Source organism: Xiphophorus hellerii, chromosome 7 (assembly GCF_003331165.1).
Source record: "Xiphophorus hellerii strain 12219 chromosome 7, Xiphophorus_hellerii-4.1, whole genome shotgun sequence".
In the NCBI taxonomy this organism is placed as follows: Eukaryota; Metazoa; Chordata; class Actinopteri; order Cyprinodontiformes; family Poeciliidae; genus Xiphophorus; species Xiphophorus hellerii.
Genome location: NC_045678.1, coordinates 1753072 through 1780072, shown reverse-complemented (window position 1 = coordinate 1780072; position 27001 = coordinate 1753072). Strand labels below are relative to the sequence as shown.

General features: G+C 41.8%; 1 protein-coding gene across 3 annotated transcripts in view; it reads right to left on the bottom strand.

The window, feature by feature from the left end:
* The window catches only part of kalrna (kalirin RhoGEF kinase a), a 152300-nt gene that overhangs the window by 80018 nt on the left and 45281 nt on the right, over nucleotides 1–27001 (bottom strand). For all 3 annotated transcript variants that reach the window (XM_032566779.1, XM_032566780.1, XM_032566781.1), the window contains exons 8-19: nucleotides 26462–26584; nucleotides 23875–23997; nucleotides 23591–23782; nucleotides 22600–22731; nucleotides 21163–21261; nucleotides 20958–21089; nucleotides 13254–13376; nucleotides 8657–8848; nucleotides 8380–8549; nucleotides 6408–6582; nucleotides 5455–5701; nucleotides 4821–4987 (exon numbers count right to left, since the gene is read on the bottom strand). In XM_032566779.1, coding sequence (XP_032422670.1) covers nucleotides 4821–4987; nucleotides 5455–5701; nucleotides 6408–6582; nucleotides 8380–8549; nucleotides 8657–8848; nucleotides 13254–13376; nucleotides 20958–21089; nucleotides 21163–21261; nucleotides 22600–22731; nucleotides 23591–23782; nucleotides 23875–23997; nucleotides 26462–26584 — 1875 coding nt within the window. The remainder of the gene's footprint in view (nucleotides 1–4820; nucleotides 4988–5454; nucleotides 5702–6407; nucleotides 6583–8379; nucleotides 8550–8656; nucleotides 8849–13253; nucleotides 13377–20957; nucleotides 21090–21162; nucleotides 21262–22599; nucleotides 22732–23590; nucleotides 23783–23874; nucleotides 23998–26461; nucleotides 26585–27001) is intronic.

Genomic DNA, 27001 nt, shown 5'->3' with positions numbered 1-27001 from the left:
CATTGAAATTCTTACTTTCCACCCTCTTGTGGCCAATGTGAGTAAAACACAAACACCTAGTCCTGATTTAGTAAAGCAGAGGGTGAGTGTATGATCCAGTGCAGTCTCCTACAGTGTTTGAGGCTCTTATTTTTTGTTATATTTGTTTTTCTCCAGCCACAAACACAGCAGAAGACAAATATTTTTCCATTACCAGAGAACTCTGAGGCCCAGCCTAACAAAGCACTCATCAAGCCTTTAATAACAGCATCTAACTGGAGGAACCAGATCGTCATGGTGTCTCCGACCAAGAAGTGATGCTACAGACTGCAAAAATATATGAAGATTTCTATAAAATACTCTGTACTATCTTGTTATTAGTCTTATTTGTTATTGTTATTAGCCCGTCTCTGCGCTGTTGAAAAACCATCAGATGGCCTGGGCTCCTTAGCCGGTGTGGGGCCCACCAGAACAGATTCCCCACTTAGCAGTCCTACAGTAGAACCTGTGCGGTCAGGATGTCAGCCCAACTGGGTTTTGGTATATAGGAAACAAGTTCCAGAACCCAGGAAATGTGTCACCACCAACCATCCGCGTTTCAAACAGATTTTATCCACTCAGCGACCCATCCACTGGGATAACAACAGCTCATCTCAATACTTCACTATATATTCTTTCTTGGTAATAACAGAGGTCAAAGGTATCCTGTAAGTCTTCACAAGGTTGACACACACTGTTACTGGTATGTTGGGCCATTCCTCCATGCAGATCTCCTCTAGCAGTGTTGTTTTAGGGCTTTTGCTGGGCAACACAGACTTTCAACTCCCTCCACAGATTTTCTACGGGGTTTAGATCTGGAGACTGGCCAAACCACTCCAGGACTTTGAAATGCTTCTTACAGAGCCACTTCTTCGTTGCCTGAGCGGTTTGTTTGGGATCTTTGTCCTGCTGGAAAACCCAACCAGGTTCCTTCTTCAATGCTCTCACTGATAGAAAGAGGTTTTGGTCTTTAATCCATTCAACCAAAGCCACCTTCTTTGATTTGCTCTCTTTTGAAGAACATGTCATGAAGAGCTCTAAAAGATAAACATGGCTCTTTCTGAACAGAAAACAAAACAATTACATGTAGTGTATTGAACATCAGATCTCTCTCCTCAACTACTTTGCTAGTTAATGACTTGATCTGTGGTAATCAGATTGATTTATTCTGTCTCAGAAACCTGACTGCAGCAAGATTATGTAACTGTAAATGAAAGAAGCTATATATTCATATATGTACTGTATGTGAAGCATCTGTTTAAATGTTCTTTAGTGGTCTTTAAAATCTGTATTTAAAAAATAAAAATATGAATTGTAAATAGAGTTCGGGCAATTTACTTGAACAGAAACATTATCAGACATGTCTTAATGAAAGAGAGGGTTTAGTCCACTTCTGTGGCATCTCCCACCTGCTTTTTGTTATTATTTATTTTTTGGAAGAGCAAAACAATTCCCACCAGTTTTCAGTAGATTGTATTATGTTATAGTTTTATCTTTGAGAATACAAAGCTAATTCTCTGGCTATAATTTACATAAGTATTCATAACAATGTTAGCTTCCTCTAAATGATCCATAATCTCTCATTTAAATGTTGCTGAACTCAGTTAGTGCAGAGAGACTCCAACTCACTTGAACGCCATTCTACTCACTGCGGTTTACATACCACCGGATGCTAACGCTTGCTCGGCCGTGGGACTCCTGCATGATACTATCAGCAACAACCAGAACAAGTACCCCGAGGCTGTTCACATCGTCTCTGGGGACTTTAATCATGCTGATCTGAAATCAGTCCTCCCCAAATTCCATCAACACGTAAAGTGCACAACCAGGGGTGATAAAACTCTGGACAAGCTGTACACAAACATCAGACAGGCATACAGGGCTAAACCTTTAGCACACCTTGGCCAGTCTGATCACGTGTCCCTGCTACTGATCCCTGCTTACACCCCCCTGCGGAAACGTGTCCCCAGTACAACCCGGACTGTCACCATCTGGCCAGAGGATGCCTCTCACCAACTACAGGACTGCTTCCAGAGAACTGACTGGGAGGTTTTTGCACATCAGGACCTGGAGAACTACACCTCAGCAGTCTTGGACTACATCAGGTTCTGCACGGACAATGTCACCAGGAACAGACTAATGAGGATCTATCCGAATAGGAAACCCTGGATGACTAAGGAGGTCCGGGGCCTCTTGAAAGCCAGGAACGCTGCTTTCAGGTCTGGGGACAAAGCACTCTACAGTTCTGCCAGCGCCAACCTGAGAAGAGGCATCTGCCAAGCTAAGGCATCATACAGAGGGAGAATAGAGAAGCAGCTCAGGAGCAACAACACCAGGCAGGTGTGGCAGGGTGTTCAGCACATTACAAACTACAGATCCAGCAACCAGCCATGCACGGAGGGAACCACTTCCCTGGCAGAGGAGATGAATATCTTCTTTGCCCGATTTGAGGCGACACCTACCACAGCTCCATCACAGCTGCCTGTCCACAGCAGCTCTGCTCTCACAGTAGAGGAGTGTGAGGTGAGGCAGGTGATGAGGAAGGTGAACCCAAGGAAGGCTGCGGGACCTGACAGTGTGTCAGGACGGGTGCTTAAAGACTGTGCAGACCAACTGGCTGGAATCTTCACAAAGATTTTTAACCAGTCCCTGTCTCAAGCCACTGTCCCTCCCTGCCTAAAGTCCTCTACCATTGTCCCCCTGCCGAAAAGAACCAACATCAACACCCTGAACGACTACCGTCCAGTGGCACTCACACTGATCATCATGAAGTGCTTCGAGAGACTGGTGCGGAGTCACATCCTCGCTGGCCTGCCTGCTGAGCTGGACCCTCTCCAATTTGCCTACAAAGCAAAGAGGTCCACAGAGGACGTTGTATCCACAGCACTTCATGCTGCCCTGACCCACTTAGAGAAGCAGGGGAGCTACGTCAGAATGCTCTTTGTGGACTTCAGCTCAGCATTTAATACCATACTTCCCCAACGTCTGGTGTCCAAGCTAGCAAACCTTGGGCTCCGATCAGCCACCTGCAGTTGGATCCTGGACTTCCTAACAGGTCGCTCCCAGAGGGTCAGACTGGGCCCCCACACCTCCACTGCTCTGAGCCTGAACACCGGATCGCCACAGGGTTGCGTGCTCAGCCCACTTCTCTACACCCTTTACACTCATGACTGTGTCTCCAACCACCTCAGCAACAAGATCATAAAGTTTGCAGATAACACGACTGTTGTTGGTCTCATCTCAGGCGGGAAGGGGGAGCTGGAGTACAGGGATGAGGTGAAGCGGCTGTCAGAGTGGTGCAAAGTCAATAACCTGCTCCTCAACACCTCCAAAACAAAGGAGCTGGTGATCGACTTCAGGAAGAACAAAACGGACATCCAGCCTCTCACCATCAGTGGGACCTGTGTGGAGAGGGTCCCAGTGTTCAGGTTTCTGGGCATGGAGTTGGAGGACAAACTAACCTGGAGCACCAACACCAAGGAGCTGTTGAAGAAGGCACAGCAGAGACTGTACTTTCTGAGAATACTCAAGAAGAACCGTCTCCCCTCAGACCTGCTGCAGGCCTTCTATCACTGCTCCATAGAGAGTGTGCTCACGTACAGTCTGTGTGTCTGGTACGGCAGTAGCACATCCGCAGACAAGAAGGCGCTCCAGAGATTTGTTAGGGCAGAAGAGAGAACCATAGGCTGCCCCCTCCCCACTATGGAACAGATTTACACTTCCAGGCTCCACAAGAAAGTTTCGGACATTTTAAATGACTCTTCACACCCTGGCTATGGTCTCTTCCAGCTGCTGCCATCAGGCAAGAGATACAGAGCAATAAAAACCAGGACAAATCGCCTAAAAAACAGTTTTTACCCGATGGCAATCATGGCACTAAATTCAAAGGCATAAGAACTTCTGCTCTTGACACCACTTTGTTAAAAATGTAAATTCTGTTGCGACACCTCCAGGCGCTGCAACCATCTTCTGATGTCTATTTATTTCTCATTTTGTACTATTTATTTCTTCATCTTTGTATATTATGTATATACACATAACCTGCATCTTAACTCGAGTCGAGCAAATCTCAATCTCGTTGTAATCTGTTGATGACAATGACAAATAAATCTTATCTTATCTTATCTTATCTTGAATAAGATCACCAAATATAGTGACATTTTCTCCATACGTGCATGCTCATAGCTCTGAGTGATGAAACAATATCACAGCGTCATAGTCTGGTTTTTATTTTTTTTATTTTATGCAGGATTGCAGAAGCCCACAGTGCAGATTGCAGGGAGGTCATGTGAGGACACGGAGATGTCTGGATCTTTGTGTTCATCAGGAGCCATGCTGGACCTCAGCTACTGTAAGCCTGACCAGTTGGAACTTTGCAATAAATCCTAGAAGGGTTTTACAGACCAGATCAGAAGAAGGCAGCACAGATGAGCATTATTAGCTTGTTGACTTAAAGCTCATCTATTATTCAGCTGCTTCCATCTGCAGCAGCAGCGAGCTTCCTGTCTGCACACAGCATGTTCCCATCTGCACATGAAACATCTTAGCTGTACTGGGAGGGATGTGAGGGGGGTGTTGTTCTTGTCATTTTTCCAACATGAACTAGCCTGAGATTTTCAGCTAATAACAAAATCCATCCCAACTCTCTCCACTGGAGCGCTGCTTTATTTCCTTTTTAGGATTTTCTTTTCTAGTCCCCTCTGGCTTGGGATCAGAGCAAAACCCAGATATTGTAAACACAGATCTGCAAAATGTCAGCAGCTGGTACGCACCAACTGAAGGGAGAAAATTAAGGTGTTTACCTGTTTAACCTCAGCCTGTAGGTGGCGTAGCTGCAGGGTCTGCTCCAGCCGTGTGTGTGTATGCTGCGTGCTGATGTCGACTTCCTGCTGCTTCTCGTGGAGGAACTCCAGCAGCTCCTGGACCTGAGAGGCCAGGTCCATGTCCTTCTCTCCTGTCAACTCGATCCCTGAACAAAACACAAATTCAGAGGTGACTGACGACGGCAGCAAGAGATCTGATCAAATGTGTTGTTTCTACAGCTAGAAGAGAAAGGCAGAATAGCAACTGAAATCTCTTTGTAGCTCAGCTGCAGTTTGCCAAGTTGGCTCTGACTAAACCAGGTGACCTTAAAGTGGATTTTTGCAAACCAAACTAAAATAAAGTAATATTTGTGTAAACTGCAGCACAGTTTTTGGAAAAGACCAAACGCAGCCTATCAGCACAAACCTCTCATACTTATTAATAAGTGCGGTGGTGCAGGTGTGATGACCTCTAGCTTATTTTGCAGCTTTTGGACCTGCAGTCTAACGGTGAATTCTTATGTATTACTAGCTATGTCCATAAGCAACTGGCTGCAAACCTAAATTAACTACAGAGACTTCACTATAGTGTGTATAGTGTGGATTTTATTGAAAAAGCATGTCCATGCTTTACCTGACGCTTGTACCTCCATGATGTACTGGTGGAGGTCCTGACCCTGCTGCATCACCTCGTAGGCCATGTTGTTCATGGCAGTCTTCCTCTCTGCATGCCGTTTCAGCCGCTGCTCTGCCAGGCTTATGTCCTCTGCACCGCCTGAGGAGGAGCTGCTGCCGCTGCTGCTGCTGCTGCCACCCGAACGGTTGGTGTCGCTCAGCTGACGGGACAGATCCTCGTTCCAGGCGTCCAACTCTGCTGTCACCTAAATGGACAGTCAGTCAGTCAGCCCAAATAAAATGGGGACGCACTGATCCACTTTTTTCACTTCTGAAACCAATACAAATATCAGACGTTTAGTAAAGGCCAAAACTGATCCCATACAAAAAACAGACTGAATTACACATTTATTTGATAACTTTGCACAAGAACAGAACACTGAAATACACCAATAGCTTCACAGGCTTGGTCAAACGTGTAAAACCAACAACTTTAATTTGTTCAGTCAGTGCAATTAGGAGTATAACAGCCAATTTAAAATAAATAATAACTACCAAAAACAATCAGTTGACTACCTTGGTCAAACGTAAGAAATAAACTGGAACAAATCTTCTTTCAAATGGTTCACAAAGTGCAATCATTAATTCTAAATATACTGTAAAATAAATAATAAAGCATGATATCATTCAGCATGCAAATAATAGATGTGCCCTTATTATCACTGATGACCAATCTAGAATTTGTTTCACTATTGGGACCGAAACAGATATTAATATTGGATTGGTGAATCTCTAAACTAAACCAGATGAATGACAAATGAGGGAAAAAGAAAGCTTCATCTGACTCGTGTAAGCTCGAGTTTAAGAACTCAATCAATGTTAACATATGAACTGATGAGTTGTGTTCACCCAGCAGGCTCCTGGTGGTTAACTAAACCAGGCTGTTAAATGGAAATGCTCTCCTTCCTTCACCTCTAGTGTGTACTGCTCAAAGATGCGCAGCTGCAGAAAAATGTCCAGCTTGATTTTGCGCTCGTGGAACAGCTCCTCCATCTGGCCCTGTGCCTCATCCAGCTGTTGCAGCACCCCCTGAATGTGCGCGATGGAACTGCAGTGTGGCGTCTTGCTGGTCGACATGGCTGCATCTCTACGGAAACGGGGACAGAAGAAATGTGAGGAGCTGTGAACAAAACTATTCACAAAGGTTCTTGTTTTGGAATCCCATCATGGAGAAGCTCTTAGAATACTTGTTCTGGGGGCGTGCCGTGGTGGCGTAGAGGTTGGCGCGGCCCACGTTTGGGGGCCTCAAGTCCTCGGCGCGGCTGTCGCGGGTTCGACTCCCGGACCCGGCGACGTTTACCGCATGTCTTCCCCCCTCTCCTTCCCCCTTTCCTGTCAACCTACTTCATGAAAAGGGACTCTAGAGCCCACAAAAAGACCCTCTGGAGGGGTTATAAAAAAAAAAAAAAAAAAAGAATACTTGTTCTGATTATGTTGGGATTTAACACCAGACAGGAGAGATGCTGTGATCTGCAAAAGCATTAGTGCAGATTATTATTGTTTGATCGTTTTCTTGTCATGTTACAACCACAAACCTGAGTGTATTTTACTGGGTCTTTTATGTCACAGATAACAAAAAGTGATTGATTATCTTGAAGTAGAAGGACAATGATGTGTGGCTTTCAGTTTTTTAACTGAATAAAAATCTGGATAGAGTGAAGCATTTTTGTATTCCCTCTCTTTACCCGAACATAAAATCCAGTAAACCCATAAGTGTGTCATTAAAACTCAGCATGAATCCAGCTGTTCCGTAAAAGTCGCAGGGGTTTGTTAGAGGACATTAACATCACAGCAGACATTTCAGGGATGGAGATGTGGAGAAGTTTAAAGCTGATTGGATCTACAGTAATATCCCAATCTTTGAAGATCTCCCAGAGTTCTGATCAATCCATCATCTGGAGATGGAGACCCACACCATCAGGAACAAAACAATACCATCTACCTGAACTGACAGGCCAGTCTCTTTCAGACTGGATGTTTCTGGATTCTAGACTCTCATGCTTTTAAAATTGCTAAAACACATGCTGTGATTTTTCCAAGACAACTTCAACTTCTGTTATCTATTTTGTGTTACTGTATGTTTAGATTAAGCAAAAGAATGAAGACAGAAGTCCTGTCAATATTCCCACAAGTAAGAGTACAACTAATAACATCAATAACAGCATCAATATCGTCAATAATAATGATGATATTGATGCTAATATCATCTATGCTACTGTATGTATAGATAGCATAGATGCTATGTAACAAAATAATATATCAAGGCAGTTTCTCGTTTTTAGTGTGAATCATTTCCTCATACAAAAGTTTGAACTGCTTAATCAGATCATCAATAAAAACAAGAATTTGTTTTATGTTTACTTCAGAAAAGCTTGCAAGAAAAGAAAATCAAGATAGTGAACAAAATAATGTGTCACAGTAGCACAAGCATCTGAGATTTTCTTCCTCAAGTTTTCTGCTTCAAGCAAACCTGATCTGCTCAAAGACAATCTGTTGGGTTTTCTTTCCAAAATGAGTTTGTGGTGAATTTATATAAGAGGATTTTTTCCAGGAATAGGATAACTGGGATAAGAATCAAAATACTGAACAACCTGGAAATATATTTAGTGACGCAAGGAAAGTACACTGATATTTTCACTCTGACTTGTTTTACTTTATGATTTCAACTCTTTTTCTTCTTTTTTTTGAGAAACAGAAACCAAGACGAAAACTATTATGTGCCACTGGGGTCTTATTAATATAACCCTACGTGACACAAATTATATATCTGACTTTTTAATGGCATACTAAGTAATAGTATCATAACCACAGCTCTGTGGTGTGTCTGCTATCATACGGAGTGTCCTCCAGTCGCCATCTCTCCTCTCAGACTGCAGTGTGTTACCTGAGCTGCTGCATCAGTTCCTCTCCCTCTTTGATCACGTTGAGTGTGGCCTCCAGTGTGGCCGTCTGCTGCTGCTGAAACTGTTGAATCAGAGTCTGAACCGAGTCCACCGTGTCACAGCTCACGTCTTCCAGCAGCTGCTTCTGCAGCTCTTCCATCCACGACCACAGCTGCACCCAGGCATGCACACGCAAACACACCATCAGTTCCTCCACACACTCAAAACCACTGCGTGACAGAAAACTATCATCAGCCGAGGTTACAGGTCATGGCCCACCTCCTTGGTGTGTGTGTGGAAGGAGACAGACATGTCGAGCAGCAGCTTCCTGTGCTCCACTCGCCGAACAAAGTCCTGGATCCGCACCTCCAGGTGTCGGGCGGCCTTGTAGATTTCCTCTGGGTCACATTCTCCTGTCTGTGCCAGCTGCTCGGCCGCCTCCAGCAGCTTGTCTGCATTGGTGTATGTGTTCTGAAGGATGGAGAAAGGACCACCATCACCATCAACATCATCATCATCAGGTACAAAACAATATTTATTTGCAACACTGCACTGTGACCTTCATTTTAGAGAAAACCTTCTCCTGCCTGACAGGGGCGATCGGTTTGCATGTGCACATGAAGCAATATGAGCCGGAACCTGAGGACTTTTTTTCAGATGGTGTCCCATTAGTAAGCAGGAAGGGTGTAACAACATCTCAGCGTACAAGATTTTGTGATATTAAAACATTACAGTATTTGTCGTTGAGGTGGCTGCTACCTCGTGAGCACCAGCGAGCAGTGGTCACCATGTCTTTGGCTGATGAAGTTGTAGGAGAAGTTGCTTCAACTACTCTAAAATCATTTTTGTTCGTCAGCATTTTGGTTCCAGACGGGAACGATAGATAGTGACAGAGTGAAGGTCAAGACACACACACAATAGGTAAGCATTGTAAGTTGTTCAGATGCTGAAAGAGGCAGAAAGCATCGCTACACAACTGATACCAGAGTTGTGTGCTTTACAACCACAGCACGCTCTATCCATATAAACTGTCTTGCAGACCATGCATAGTTGAAGAACTGTCCTAAGGTCTGAAGACATAAAAAGAAATCAGAAAAAGAAAGTTTGTTGAGAAAGCAATAAAATGTAGAACAAAAGCCGTTCAAGTTGTCTTGAAAGTAATTTTAAAATCTCGTCCCGTCTCATTCTCGTCAGCTCAATATCATGCTGCATTTCATTGTGAGTTTTAGGTAACACAATATCTCTAGTAAGCAGACTAACAGTCAAGCTAACCCCTGACATAGAATCAGCAGACAGTTTAATATTTAGCCTCTCTAAACCGTAGCCTCTGGTTGCTGCTGGTACTTGATGTGATTAATCCTCTGCTGCTATAGCCCATCTGCTCCAGGTTCCAAATGTTGTGCCATCGCAGTAGATTATGAGTTTGTAAAACCCTGATCTCACACCAATAACCATGCTGCATAAACAGTCACATGAACTCCCTTTCTTCCTCATTCTGACGTATGCTTTGAACTTTCTACTGAGCGTGTACACAGGTTAAACTGTAAAGTTGTGCAAGTTTTGAAGATGAGAGAGTGAATCAGGTTTTACATTTTGGCACTAGATCAGTAAGAAGGTAGGAAGCGGTTTGCAGCAGGACGGTGCTGCATTGAAAGTTGCTGTTAAAGTGTTAAGTGATCGCATTTAAATTATAAAAGCATGTAAAGTTCTGAAGTGGTGCGTAAGTAGGGAATTATAGCCTGCCAGGTAGTTGCTGTGTCCCATTTATGTCCAGAGTCAGAACTCTCCCTCTCTCACACAGATCCAACAGGATGCACTCAACATCAGAACTTTTTATCCATGGCAGATTTGGGGTTTTGACTTGGACTTCTGGAGCAGATTAAATGATTCCCAGCTAATTTAATTCTCTTACTTGCTGATGGACTCACACACTTGGATATATAAACAGAGAACAGTGACAAGCTACCAGTGCTGGTGCTCTCTGATCTATACCAGATTAAATGGTGAATTTGTAAAACAGCTCTGTTGAGAATGGATAACAGAGAAAAACACACAATGATTCGATTTCTGCAAGGCAGCAGCATCAACATTTCACTTTCAATAAACCCCTAAATAAAGGAACATAATCTGGTCTGAACTCTCTGCAGTAATCAGCAGGAAAACTGGATTAGTAATCTGTCTCGTCTGATAGGTGAGGGAGGACCTGAGATTTGCCTCAGGAAATGTTCCACGGCTCAGACGTTGGGGGTATTTTACCCTGAGCTGAGGAGGAAGTAAATGGAGGTAAGAAAGGAAACAGTCTCTTCACATCTGTCACAATGGATATTTCAAATGCTAGGTGGCTTCATGGCCCTGTAAAGTGAATATTATGATCTGAACCACAACTGGTTAAATCTTGGTGAGGGTCAGAGACACGATGGAACAGAAATATCCTGTAGCTTCAATAAAAAAGCTTTTTTGGGCTAAGAGGAATAAAGTCTTTAAAAAGATGCAAAAATTATTAGAAAATTAATTTAAACCACATAGCAAAGTATTTGGGGATTTTTAATTTAACCTTCATCTATTCAGGTGAGTTGATTGAGAGTCAACTCACCTGAATAGATGAAGAAATAAAGAGATACATAATGAAAAGAGGCATCAGCACATAGTGTGTGTGGGGGTGTGTGTGTGGGGGTGTGGGCGGGGGTGTGCGTGTATGTGTGGGGGTGTGCGTGCGGGGGCGTGCAGGCGTGTGTGTGTGCATGTGTGCCATGTATTTGAGGCATTGCGAGGACCATTTTCCTGACACATATTAAGTTGTGGGGACCACTGCTCCTTGTGGGGACCGAAGCCTGGTCTCCATAAATGGAAATGCTGCTTTTGGTTTAGAGGTTAAGATTTAGGACTAAGGTGTGAGTAAATTTTGCTTAGGCTTAGGGTGAGGTATGTAATGGTTGGGATTAGGGTTAGGATTAGGGGTAGGCTGTAGAAATGAATGGAAGTCAATGGGAAGTTCCCGCAAAGATAGAGTGCCAAACATGTGCATGTGTGTGTGTATTTAACAGTAAGAGACAGTTTAATGACCCCCATCCAATGAGTTATGTCTTTGGTTATTCCTAACAGTAAAGATGAAAAACAAACTCACACACGCACCCCCACACGCACGCCCACACACACGCCCACTGCTTATCCGCACACACAAGTGCATTGATGGAAGTGTTTGATGGTTGTTTCTATCGAGACTGTCAGTTGTCAGCATTTGCTTTAATATCAAGTAAGGGCACAGATTCTAAACCTGTATGTGTGAGTTTAAGCTGTGGAGAGAAGCAGATGTTGTATAAACCGAGTTAATCTGGGGGTTCTGCTCTCTTCAGTGCTGAAGAAACTCGTAACACTTTATTCACACTAAAACCTTCAACATGTTTCTTTGTTTTTGTGTTTCTGGTTCAGAGCTCGGGTCCTTGGCTCCTACATGAAGGACTGGGGAAGGAAAATTAAGAACATCTTTGCGACAACCTCATGACCATTTATGGTCATGTACATCTAGCCCTGTATGCTTCCTGCTACCAGGCACATGGACTTCTATTATTCAGATTTAATTAGGGAAGATTACAAACAGACTCCAGTCAAAAAAAAAAAAGTAATATTTTTAAATCAGCTCACGTTCATGATGTTTATTGATATTTTGACTACACAGAATAATGAACCATACAAAAATAGATTTCAAACAGCTAAAGATCATACAGATTTCTTCTATCTTTGGTTCTTTTGTTCAAGTTAAAACTGAGTAAATACAAAATTTAGTTTTCTGCCCAGAAAATCCAGATCAGTGTTTCCCTATGTGAAAAAGTAATTGCACCTTGTTAAATCATAAACTGTGGATAGTCACATTGTTGGACAGCTGAGTTCAATTACATTAAAAGACAGCTAGGAAAGAATACAGCCTGACCCGGAAAATCAAGAAACCACTTAAACAGAACCTGCTTGTCAGCTTGAAGTAGGCTAAAAGATTTACCAACCTGGCAATATGTGAAAAAAACTATTTCACCAAGAACGTTAAGTGCCATGCTTGGAGGCAGCAACTTCCTTTAAGCATAAGTGATAATTGGCAACAAGTATTTCTAGGACTATAATCAAGACTTTTTTAGCTATTGAGCGGTAGATCTGCTGATGGTCTTTGGGTCATTGTTCTGTTGAGTAATACCACTCAACTGAAGCCTAAGGCAGCAACTGAAGGAGGGACATTCTCCATGGATATTTTCAAGTCTCTGTTACAGCTGACATTCTCTTGTCACTGCTATGCCTGTGGTTTGGTAAGATGTATTGTCTCTGGTATTCCAAAGAGTTCTGTGCCTCTGTTAGAGCTGAGAGCTCAGCCAATGTGAAATGGGAATTTGTGTTGTTCTGATTAGCAGTGGTTTTTGCCTGGAACTCTCCCCATCATGCATGCATCATGCATCATGTTTGCCTTGTGTCTTTATTAACACAATATATCATGAACTTTGGTTGGATGTGAAGCGAATGACTCTGGATGTCTTCCTTTTCTAGACACTTTGTGTAGTCAGGTTCTAAGTATGTGATTTTTTGATTCTACAGGTTATCAGGCTTGGATGTGACTGGTGAAATTCACTTATTTTGAGAATTACATGGTTAAACACTGCTAATTTACGATTCAGCAAAGGGCAGCTATTTTTTCACTTTGATCAGATTGGTTTGGCTATTTTTGTTTCGTTCATGAATAAAATCCTCATTGAGGGACTACTTTTTCCATTTAATAATCAATTTTTGTCCGACACTGAAAACTGTCTGATAATCTGAAACACACAAGATCAAGAAAAAAAATTAAGATACCTGTAGGGAGTCGACCACACAATCACTGAAGCGCAGACAAGCTCACCTGGGCTACGTCTTCAAAGTCATCGTGTCTTTTCTGCAGGGCTCGGGCTCGATGGAGGGATTTCCCAACACCTGTGTGTTTGCTGAGGAAAGCTTCCCCGTGGTTTTCTATCCAGTCCAAAACCTGCACAATACAGAACACACACTTTTATTTAGATCATTTCCCAACACAAAGTTACCAGGAACCCCAGATGTAAAGAGATGCACACATTCCAGACAGTTTAACACTTGTGCAATCTTAACATTCCGTTTACTCCCCCTTGTCCTGTGGGCCAAAAATGACCCGCTCCATCAAAGCCCCAAAGTAAAGCAATTTAAATGAATTTTAAATCCAAAATGTATTTTGCATGATGGAAACAATTTTTTATTCATCAATTCAACTCAGTTTAATTCATTTTTATCATGTATTTTTTGCTACACAAAAAGACAATCACCAGTGAACAGTATTACCACAAACCAGCTGTCATAACTGTTTTCTTTTACACAGTAAAAGTTTAGTACTACAGTTATAGAAATGTGAAGTAATTAAAATGTATTCTTCTATATTATAAAAATACTTCTCTAATAAAACAACAACAAAATGTTGCTTGATTTTGTGAATAATTTTCAACATCAACTCTAATGTTGAACAACATGTTATGTTGAGCATCTCTGTACTCTCTTTCAAATTTCCATGATCCCTTTTTATACATTTCCTTTAGGGGGCACTATAGTCAACCATCTACCTCTGTGTCACTCTATCTCTATTTCATTCTATTCCATCACGTCTCCTGAGTTTGGAAGCTTTCCCACGGAGTTAACAGGAATTTAAAGGAAATTTGATGGAATTTATTTGAATATACATTAAAAAAAGCCTTTGATTTGAAATATTGAAAGGTGTAATTTAACAACGTTAGTTGGAAAACAAATGTCTTTATCATAATCTTAAATAAAACACCCACATTTCATGCAAGTCCACTTTACTTTGTCAGTGTGTTTGTTGGTTTCTACAGAGGTGGCAGAGAAATCACGCTCTGACAGCTGAAGGAGGAACAGCTTATCCTGCTCTCTCTCGTCCTTGCTGATAACTTTGCCTGTGAGTTATTTTTAAAGTCACAGTTTTTATAGTTATATTTACATTATCGACATCATAACTGAATTACTTCAAACCTAAGGACTGTGGGATTTTCTTACTTTTGTTTTTACCTTACTTTTCTTCAACTCCAAGTTGAACCAGGGCAAAATGCCTCCGGCCGACTCCAGGGACATCAGCAGTATTATACGACTTCAGTTTATAGAAATGAAGATTCAACGGCTGGAGGTGAACTTTGAGATAAACGCTACCTGTGGAAATGAAACAACTCTTCCTGAAATCAAAGGAGAGGTCGTACGCCCCGCAGCAAGCAGCTCACCCTGGAACGCTCAGGGTGCAAAGGCAAAACAAAAGTCTCACACTGCGGATCCTATGAGACGACTAACAGGGAGAACCCCTCACCTGGACGAATCAGCGTGGCCGGCTTTGAGCCAAAACCCACCTTCAACTTCAACAGCTGGTCCACCAAAGAAAAATAAACAAGCAGCTGGAACAAAACGGTTCCACCGACCCCGCTCCCAAGCACAAAGCGACCAGCCCGAGCCTCAAAACATTCTGACTCTGTGGGAATCCCACTGAAAAACAGATTTTCTGTACTCCAGCCTGAGTCTCTGAGTGAAACCTCGCCTTCAAACATCAACAATGAGGCAAGACCAACACATCCACCCCCCAAAGCCCCAAAGGACAAAACGGCTACCAGGAAAACGAAAGGTATGCCAAAAGTGCTTATTGTTGGAGATGAGGCAGTGAATGGAATCAGTCATGTTTGCAATCCCAAGAAACCAAGAGTAATTTCTTTTCCTGGTGACACTGTATCTGATTTAACTTGCAAAGTTCTTTCGCTAACCACTGATCAGCCAAATATTGGCTGATTGGTTTGCTTTGCCAACAATCTGGCAAAGCAAAAATCTGAGATTCTGAAAAAGGACTTTAATATTCTTCTGAACACTATGGGAAATATAAAAATGAAGTTATTTCTCAATGGTCCAATTCCATCACCTCAATGGGGAGACGAAAACACTCCAGGCTGGACATGACAAAGCAAATGGTTGATTAAAGCCTGATCTGCCAGCTCAGTGACCTTCATTGATAACCTTTGCATCTATTGGCAGCGCTTTCTTTTTATTTTAGACACAATCTTAATAAACATGGGATAAAGCTACTCACTGCAAACCTTTTTCATTTTATCATCAAGGACAGCAACGTGATCATCGCTTCAGAAGATGTCTGGCTCAAGGATGTCTGACTAGGATGGAACCCTCCACGTGTCAGGAGAAAACTATTCCAAAACAAGCTGATATAACATCGACTGGAGACGGAGCGACTGTTCCCGTCCTCCTTCCCCCCTTTCTCTCTGCTCCTCCACTCATTCACTGCATTCACAAGATATCTATAAAGAAATGTCTTCTGGACCAGAGTTTCTCAAATTTACAAATGGAATAAATCAACAGGTTTGCCTCGGCACGTCGCTCCTTAGTGCTCACGTAGCAGACCTCACTTCATTTAAGCCACCTGACTCTACCTTCCCAGAGGATCCATCACTCTGCATTTCTGAGGTCTGAGGCCGGGGTCCAGATATTATCTTTACACCCGTCTTCCTCCAGAATGTGTCTGGCCCCCCAGCACTGCAGAACAGGACATTACCTGTTCGGATCAAAAAAATTAAGAAAATTAACAAAAAACAAAAATACAAAATACAAATTACAGCGGTCTTAATTCAAACCTCAGACTGATCCACCGCCTAAAGGAACCTCAGACTGATGAACTATCGGCCCTCTAGTCACTTAAACTAGCTCTTTTAAATACAAGATCTCTCTGTGCTAAAGCTCTATTAATTAATGATTTCATCACTGAGCATAATATTGAAGTTATTGTCATTCAGAAACATGGCTGAATGACAATAATGAACCAGTCGTACTAATTGAATTAGCGTCTCCTAACTACAATTTCTTAAGTGAGAATAGAAAACATAAAAAGGAGGAGGTGTGGCTTCAATATTTAAGAATACCATAAATTGTAGTAAAATCTCTTTGGGTCACTTCACCTCTTTTGAGTATCTTGGTATTGAGGTAAAAGGCCACAAACAAACTTTGACACTAACTTTATACAAAACTCCAACATATGTGGAAAATTTCTTTACTGACTTGAATGAGCTTCTCTTTCTTAAATGCATTGATTATGATTGTTTAATAATTGTTGGTGATTTCAACATTCATGTTGACAACCCCCAAGACAGAGGGGCAAAAAGCTCTTTAATATATTAGAGAATTTTGGTTTAACGCAACATATCAAACAATCAACACACACTCAAGGACACACACTGGACCTCGTTATCAGTAAGGGTTTGAATATTTCCAATGTCTCTGTAACTGATGTCGCCCTGCTGGATCACTTCGCTGTTATCTTTGAAAGTTCTTTATCTGTTAACCCACTTGGACAAAAAGCTACTATCACAAAACGTTCTGTCACAGAAAACACAGCAGAAACTTTTAATCAAATCTACTCTTCTTCCTCATCCTTAAGCTGTAATGATGTAGATGAGTTGGTAGATGATTTTCAGTCTAACGTTTCAGATATCATTGATTACATTGCCCCCATTAAAGTGAAGGTTGTGTCTGCTGCTCGCTTTCTTACTAAAACCAGGAAGATAGAGCACATAACACCAGTTTTAAAGTCCCTACACTGGCTCCCTGTAGCTCAAAGAATAGACTTTAAAATACTGTTGTTAGTTTACAAATCACTGAATGGCTTAGCACCACAATACATTAAAGATCTGCTGTTGTTGTATCAACCTTCCAGACCTCTCAGGTCTTTCGGTTCTGGTCTGCTCTGCATCCCCAGAACCAGAACCAAACATGGAGAAGCAACATTCAGCTTCTATCCAGCACAAATCTTTAACAAACTTCCAGAAAACTGCAAAACAGCTGAAACACTGACTTCTTTTAAATCTCGACTAAAAACCCACCTGTTTAGAATTGTATTTGAAACGTAATCAATTACGAATTTAATGATGGTACTCGACTTAATGTATTGTTTTCATTGTTGATTCTATGTTGCATGACTTTGTGTTTTTGTGTTTGTTATGAAACTTTGAAATGCCTTGCTGCTGAAATGTGCTGTACAAATAAAATTTGATTGATTGATTGATTGATTGATTGATTGATTGATTGATTGATTGATTGATTGATTGATTGATTGATTGATGAAGCTGAACTCCGCTCAGTGTGTTAGTCATAACCCACACATAGCCAATTGTGTGCTGAATGAGACATTTATAGAAGGAACATTTTTATTCATTTTTGAAAGTGACAAAAATTTCATCTTATTTGTAGGTGTCATGACCGTCTTTCCTTTCACTCTTACAGCTGTCAAACATCCCCACTGAGTCCCGCCTCCATCCAGCCCACCTGCCTGAACTCTCTTTGGTTCTCATGTGCATTGAATGATCAGCTGACCATACAATCTCCCTCTCTGCAGGACCGCATCTCTGATCCGTTCTGGACTCATGAAGAAGCAGAGTGACATGGAGAGCTCAGTGTGAGGTAGGAGGTCAGCTGACTGCAGCTGGACTCTAAAACAACATTACTTGTTCTGGCTCAGCTTCACTCTGCTCCTCTCCAGGGTCACATTTATCCTGCACTGCTGCAACTCAGGCTGGAACAACTTTGTTTCATTGATTTATATGTTCTAGTGGCATACAGTTTCTTTCTTACTTCTGAACTTGTCTGACTTTCTGTGAACGTCTCTCCTCGCGTGCATCTCCCTGGCCTCTGGTAGGAAGTGAAGCATGACAAGTAGAACGGGCCATGCTCTGCTGATAGCTCTGCTCTCTGTTTCAGCCAGTGGCTTTGTCTTTAACAGTCACTCTCTGAGGTCTCATAATAATGTCACCAACGTGCCAAAATCAGAACACTCATCTCTACATTTGTAGTTTGGAGCTGAGTGACATGATTTCTGGCTCCTCACTCAACAAACACTACAGAATGAACAAATATTATGGAATGAAGATGACAGCAGCGGCGGCGTTAGCATGTGGTGTTTCTGGCCTGCAGGTCACACTGGACACACACCACTAAGACTAAAAGGAACAAATCTGCAGTTTGTGCTGAAGAAAACCTCACATAATTAAGAATAAATGCAGAAATAAATAAATGCCCGAATAAATAGACATATGATTAATTAGCTTCTTTATTTAATCACCTGTGCAATAATTACCCTATTTAATTAGTCAGTCATTCATCCTCCTGGGATTTGGCAAGTTTTTCATGGGAGCTGTCCATAATCTCAATTCCTGTATGTTATTTTTAATTTTGGGTATGAAGCATTCTCGATACAGGCAACTGATGAGTAATACTAGTATTAAAATGTAATATTTTAAATTTTTATATCATTGTATGAAAAGTAACAAATGTGAATTAATTTTGGTTATAAAACTTGGAATAGCATGATCACATTAGATTGCAAGGAATAATAAATAATGCCAAATAAATAATTATTTTCATAAGTACATACCATTCATTATACAATACCTTTTATCATAATCCCTGGAAGAAAGGGTTCTAATACATCACAGTAAAAGAATCCAGTTGTATTGGAAACATTGCAGCACAGACACCAATGGTTGTTCAGAACCATATTTAACCTACAACATACAGTACATAACATATATAAACCCACAACTATAGAGTCTTACAAACAATAAATAAAAAAATATATAATTAAAATAAATTTCAATTATTTGCACTTCTGTTAAATCCAAATTAAGTCAGCAGCTCCTTAGCCTGAGGAGCATCTGGTGAGGCAATTTAACATGCTACTGGTGCCCAGGCAGAGTCAGACAATGTTAAGACAACATTAAGTCTGAAAAGAGTTGATCTTCTTATGAAACATTTTTACTGGAATCAACATCAAACTTTGAAAATAATCTAGTGTTCTGCTGCTTGCATCTCCTACTGAATACATCAAACTGTTTTACATCACCTCATATGAAGAACCTCTGTAGATTCATTCCAGCACTACCACTAATACATGATTGTACGTGGTTCTTATTACTTCATATTCGCATTACATCCCTCGCTCTCGTCCACTCCAGCTAATCACAGCCACTCTACTGACTCTAAATACAGCTGTGATATTAAATCTGGAGCTCCTGAATATCCAGAGAGGCTTCAGGAATGTGGCCTGACACCTCTCCAAGTCTCTCGCTTTGTGTCTGTGTGGGATGAGCAGCAGTAGCAGCGCAGCAGACAGCGTTTTATCTCAGGAATTTTTACATTAAACAGGGAGCAGACGGAAGGAGAGGACAGGGATGAATGAACGCACCGTGCTGATGCTCATCTGTTTTGCACTGCACGCGCCCCTAACATCTACACACCACCACATGCTTACACACAGCATGACATGATCCAAGCGGGTCGGCACAAGGTCCAACTCAGGAGAGTGAAACCACAGGCGAGAGCTTTTCGGCTCTCTTGTTCTCTTATATTTCTACATGTAATCTACAATTATTTACCAGTAGGTGTAGTAGAGCAATAGAAAACCAAACAGCCATGACATGAATTCTGCTGATTCTGTGCAATTAAACCATAAATAAATGAGCTGTGTTCCAATTAAAAACAAAGTGGAGTTTAATCATTGGCCAAACATTCATTCTGTAAACAAATAGCAGTCAGACAGTCAAACAGGTGAAAAAGACAACACTCCAATGGTTGGAGTGCATTCCTGAGAAAGTTAGAGTTAAATGGTTCAGTCCAAGTACTGTTCAGAACAGCAGCAATCATTGGGTCAAAGGCTGACTGCAGAGGAGAGCAGACATACGGAAGTGCAGAAAATGAGTGGCTGAGCAGTTAAAATGAAGAGCAAACAAAACCACAAAGACATAGCAGTAAAAGGAAAACTACCATTGTAGTAGATCAGTGAATAGCAAAAAGTCCAATAGTGAGCCAATGATTAGCTTCAAGGTGATCAATGAAAGTCAACACTACAGCAATGTAACAATTAGGATTCTAACTAGAATCCTCTAGAAACCTCAGCATGATGGAAGACAATAACATGGGCTAGAGAGATAAGAGTTCACCTAAGTTAATTTTCTCCCCTAAAAAGGACCAATGAAAGTAAGATTGCTCTATTTGGGTCTGAGATCTGCAGACAGTTTTTCCATCAAACACTGAACTCAAGCAACAGTACACTGTGAAGGTCATGTTGCTTTTTACCTAAGAGGAAATTCTCTGATCTTAGTTCCAGACCAACAAGAACTAACATGAAGCTACCAGCTCAATCTCTGAACCTTAAGCCGCTACAAAACCTGGGAGGTGTCATCTAACATGTACATGCTTCTCAGGCAGAACCATGAGCTGCAGAGGAACTGTGATGTTGTCCACTAGTCCTGGACTAGAATGCAGGAGGCAGAACCCGCTTGACCCCATGCAAAAGTTAATCAGTTTCCAGAAACAGGACTTACGCAACTAAATATGAGTCCAGTGATTGATCTTGAACAAATGTATGAGTTTACACAGTAAATGTTGGAGTTTGGAATGAAAAATCCGGACCTTTAACTTTCCCTGACTGTGTCAAGTTAAAAGCACATTAACATTGTCCTTTATGTTGGTGACTGAGAGCTTTGTGAGTGTATACCTGCTGCACATCTTGCTGGAACACACACAGCTGCAGCCGCTGGTGAAGTCGGACCTTTCGATGTTGCCAGATGTTCTCCAGACGCCGCTGATGGTGAAGAACCTCGTGCACCACGTCCAGGATGCAGTGAACCTGAGCAGTTACACCAACTGGTTTAGATTATATGTAAATATGCTCAAAGGTTATCTGCTACTGATCCACCGACCGCTTTGGAGTAATTAGCCGTCGCTGTGAGGGAGTCGGAGTTGACTGGACTCAGAGGTCTCTGCAGCACATCCAGCAGAGCTTTCCCATCCTGACTCACCTGGACATGGAAACAGATGTGTTCCTCAGACATGACACCGCTCACACACAGAAAGGAAAAACACTGAACTGTCATGTTTAGGGGAGTAAGGACGTCTTGTTGTATGCCAAATATCTCTTGTTACTATGAAATTTATCTCAAGAAATGCTACCTGATCGATGTTTGGTTGTGACTTTGGTGACGAAGACCTAAGCTTCGGATAGTGTGTGTTAAACTGGACCTGCTTTTTGTGACTAAAGCTCTTGTTATGAAGTAAAACAGGAAGAAATGTTTGGTTTGCCCTTTAGTGGTTGGTAGACATGATTCATAAGAGCGCTTTTTGAGCTGGCAGACATGATTTGGTCACATCACTTTTAGAGAAGTTTCTGCACTTCAACATGTGCTCAGAAAAAAGAAGTGGCAAGAGACCAGATCTGAACAAGTAGGAAGCATTATGTGGCTAAGTGTTCACTGCTAACAATACTAAAGCTCCACAGCTTGATCTTTGAAGGGTAACTAAAGGGCAATTACGCCATTTTTTAGATAACCTTGGACTGCATTTGATCCTGATGTCATCAAAATAGAAAATACTAAACACTGATCAAACCTGGGTTGTCTAAGTTTTTGCTGAACTAGGAGAAGTAACTAAAGTAAAGTTGTGTTTACAGTATGTATACATATTATTTCCATTAAAAGTCATGTGTAGCTTCCTTCATTTACCTCGTTAAGAAGAGACATCAAATCCAGACATGGAACCATTTTTATGCAACTCCTACAACCAACAATGCAGCAGAAGTCTGCCAAGCCTAACTGTCTCAGTCTGAAGCTGTGCCTAGAATTTGATGTCTCTATATATATACAGACTTATCTTTTTATAGATAAGCATAAACTGAGCAACAGCCTGTCTAAAGATAAAACAGCAGACGGCAGCAAAGAACAGGGAAGAGTGGGAGTGCTGCAGAACTAAATTTAGTGGAGTGCTTTCAGACAGCTTGAAGGGTCAGTGCAGCGGCTGATCATTGCCGCCCTGTTATCACAGCCAATCACAGTCTGCAATACTGACAGCACAGAAGAATATGACTGTTCTCCATCACCTAAAAACATGGTGTTTGCATAGAAAAAATGGCACCTTTACGGTATGTTGAGAAAGTCATTTCCAGTGTGTTTTATAAGAAGACGTGGTGCTTTGGCATCTGGTAGCTTGCAGTTCCTGAGCAGCAGCTGGACATTAAAGTGTGTTTGTAGACATTTACGATAAAGACATTAAAGAAAACAAGCTTCTATGATCAGCAGTGGAGCAATGACTCCGTCTGTTGCTCATAAGCAGTTTGAAGGGTCTTGGTTGTGTGATCGTCTTACCTCGGTGTAAGCCTGGGTCACCTGCTCATACAGGCTCTGGTGCCGATGGATGGCGATCTCCAGCTCCTGCATCTCCGACGGTAACCCGCCCTCACTGCACACTTTACACCAGGTCTCCACCTCAGACAAGAACTGAGGAACCAGATTAAAGCCTTAAATTATGCATGCATGTATGTTTGTTGAACTGTTTAAAGGGATTCAGCTCTCCATTGAACGCATACTGGTCTTCTCAGGATCTAATTAGTTGGAATTCAAAAAGAATAGTTGGGGTACGGGACTATCTGCACTCCTCACAACAGGGGTTAAGCACAACCCATATACTGAGGTCTTAGTCCTCAACGCGGCCATCGCAGGTTCGATTCCCAGCCTGATGACTTTTGCCACATGTCTACCCCTTCTCTCATTACCCACTTTTCTGTCTGACTACTCTCAAATAAATGCCACTAGAGCCAACAAAACCTTAAAAAAGGAATGGAACATGCTGTGTCTAATGACAAGAATATTCAATACATTCTACTTAATAATAATTCATTTGGTTTTGAGTTGTGATGTCTCTTCCTGTGAGTCTGTGTTCTAACTGTTGTCCTCTCTGTAGTCTCACTTATCTGATGTCTCTCCTCTTTTATCTCCTCTTCACCCAAACATACACTAGAATAAAATGTCAAGAGCTCAGCAGGAATCAAGCAGTCCCATCAGTTGCCATGTCAACCTTCCAGGAATCAGCAGTGAAGCACTTTCATCTATTAAATATAATCAAGCAATAAAAAATGTCCCACTTTCATGTAATATTCTGGACACGTGTTTTGCAGCAAAGAGCCTTGGTGATTGGAGAGTTAGATATTAGCAGCTTGTTTGCGAAAGAAATGGTTCCAGCTCTGATGTAGGAGCCATTACATCAGTTTAAGAAGCTTTCTATGTGTTCCACAAATACAGCTGATATGCTGTTTTTCTTGCCAGAAGTCAATAATCAATCACACAGTTCTGACCTCACCTGCTCAGCCTTCTGATGAAAGACGGAGGACATGGCGAGGATGGTAGAGCGTTCATCAAGTGCAGCAGCAAAACTTTTCCAGTCCTGATCCAGCTGACTGGAGATCTGCTTGATCTGCGTGGAAGCATAGTGGCTGGCCTCAGCCAGCCGGCTCGCCACTGACATGATTCTGTTGATGTTTACGTAGGCATTCTGGGAAGAACATTTTAACAATTCTATGTCATCTTCATACATTCAGGGTCAAATTTTAGGAGAAAAAAGTGAAGCTTGTGATGATGTCCTACCATAGAGTTCATGGCAAAGTGGTTGTGCTGTGTCTGCAGCTCCACAGCATGCTGGTAACTGCGACCGATCTCTGTGTGGCTCTGCAGAAACACCTCCTTGTTGTGGCTGATCCAGTCGAACATCTACACAGACACACAAACCCACACACACAGAACTATATTAGTGCACTTCCAACAGATATGAATGGAGTCTAAACACCTGGAAGCAAAGAAGAAACACTGTAAAAACCACAGAGAAGAAGTGGAGAAACAATGGGAAAACACTGGAGAAGGAATGGAAAAACTCTGGGGCAGTACTAGAGAAATAGTTGGACAGAGTTGGAAAAACCTGGAGAAAATCTCTTGAAGACATGGAATTCTGATGTTGCTTGTTTTATGTAACTGTTTTATGTTCAAATTACTACTTTAAATTAAGTTTTATGCTGAACATAAGCGAGTTTCATTGTATTTACATAACAAGATATGTTGAAACAACTCAAGCTAAGTGAGTTAATCGAACGTAATCCTGTCACTTTAAATCTAATAGGTATTTATGCAAATGAATATTGTCCCTAGTTGCTTTCTGCATGGAACTGCACATCTGCTGAGTTCATCATGCAAACTGCTGCTCAGTCCAACACTCTTAACAAAGGCTATAAATGGCATCAGGGAACAGCATGAGGAGCTTTGTTGTGGTCACTGTGAGGGGGAGTGTCAGAAAGGACAGGAGCTTCTTAAAGAGATAGAACCCAGTTTGAAGGCCTCACATACAGCTATGATGTGAAGTCAATTTTGTTTTAAGTTATTTTTTATTTATGCAGCAGTTTAATAACAACTGGAGGTAACATAATTACTTGATTGTGCGATAAAATGGCTCTACTTATTAGATCCTACTGTGGTGGCCTTTGTTTACTTTAATCTGATAAGAAAGGGGTCGTGAGAGAGGGGGAAGTCAAAGGTCAAGGGGCCAGAACCGCAACAAGAACTGAGATCTCCATACATTGGTTGCAGGTTTTACCACCGGGCTATGCTCGCACTCCCATAATACTCTCCCTTTAAGGAACCATTGGGACGACACTAAAGAAGCATTAAGGAAGCACAAGGGAAAAGCATACTACAAAAGCCCCAGGAAAACACTGAGGAAACACTGAAAAATATCCTGGGAAACACAGGGGAAAACAAAGAAGATGAAGAATTACTAGGGAAATAGTGAGGAAACATTAAGATAATATTAAGGAAACACTGGGGAAACACTGAGGAAATGTCAAGGAAACATTAAGGAGATACTGTGGAAATACTGGAGAAATACTGAGGAAACATTAAAGAAACACTGAGAAAATACTGGGGAAATACTGAGGAAACACTGAGGAAGGACCAATGAAGCACTGAGGAAACAGTGGAAAATTAGTGAACTAGCAGTGGAAGAAGTATTGGGGGTTGTGTGATCTTACTTCAGCTCATAAATCACAGAGGAAAACACTTGGGAAACACTGGACACAAATGACTCCTCAATTCAATCAGCTCTCAAGGAGAGCTGGTCCATGATGAGACATTTCAGATTCTTGCTCATAACATGTAAAGTATTCCCAGGCGATTGCTCTGACTCATCTGGCATGTCTGCAGGGCAGATGGTGGGTAAAGTGCTACAGTAACTGTGGTCTGAACAAGAGAAACAAAAGAAAACCACAACATAAACCTCTTTTCAATTAGAGACAAACGTCACTATACGTCAGTCTTTTCAGAGACAGGGGGAGATGGTTACGGTTTAGTATATTTGCCTATGTTACCATAGCAATGAAACTAACTGCCAGGTCTGATCATTGATCCCCAGCTGGATAGGAGCAGTTAGTCCCTCAGTGTAAACTGGTGTTAGCACCCGCACAGTCTCTTAGTGTGACAATGTGAAGCAAAGCAGCCGTTTCTCCTGCCTGTTTGCTTTCCAGTAAATATTTACCGTGGCTGCATGTACACCAGATCAGCTGACGCCTGTCTGTCTGTGGATATGTGTGTCTGACACATTCAAAACACAAACACACTCCTTCTACATAAACTTCTCATAGATTTCCATTATAGTATTGTGTCAGGTCTCAATTATCACCAGTCTACAGCAGAATGTGATCAGCTCTGAAGTGCAGCAGATGGCTGCCATCTCTGCTCCTAAAGGTTTCATGACTTCTTTATGTTTGAGTAAAGTTTTAGAGCAGGGGTGGTCAATCCTGGTCCTTGAGGGCCGGTGTCCTGCAACTCTTGGATGTCTCACTGGTCCAACACACTTGAATCCAATAGCTGAATCACCACCTAAGTGCAGTCAAGTTCTCCAGAGTTCTGCTAATGACCTCATTATTTGACTCAGGTGTGTGGAAGTAGATATACATCTAAAAGTTGCAGGAGACTGGCCCTCGAGGCCTGGAGTTGCCCACCCCTGTTTTAGAGACTATTTAGGCATAAACGTCAACTTATAATTTCTTATTAATCTGAAATATTCCAGAATGCTGTTTCCTTTTGAGCTAATAGACAATACTACCTTTGTGTCATCTCTAAACGTGATGAAAACCTCCGATGTAAATTTGGATCCAGTGCTTAGTTAAATTGTTGACCAAAGACTCACTTTCTCAGCATCCTGCTCAAAGAGGCGCAGCTGGAAGCACTGGTCCAGTTTCAGCTTCCTGACATGCCACATCTGATGGAGGTGCTGCCTTGTGGAGTGGAGCTTATCGAGCAGACTGGCCACCTGTCAAAAGCAAACGCTACATTTCAGCAATTCTTTCCAAAAACTGTCTCTAATAGACTCAGTGGGTGGTTTAGTGTTGATTCCAATATCTGTAAATGTGCAGGACGCTGGTTGGGAAAGTATAGAGGACAATTATATTGACACTAACTACAAACCTAATTAAGCATAAATTTGTGTATCCAGACATTTCATTACTCTGTTGACCAAAGACTGAAATCATGCAAGTTGTTGGACGTAATACTTATTTTTATTCAGATGTACAGGAGGTGTTGCATGTTAAGGCGGGTTAATGGTGAATGGTGGTTTTTACCATTATTGGGTCATGACAAGATTATTTCTAAAGAGGCTGTATCATCATCAGAAACACCCAGGAAACCTAAAATAATCTTTAAACACTGAAGCATAAATACATTTGGC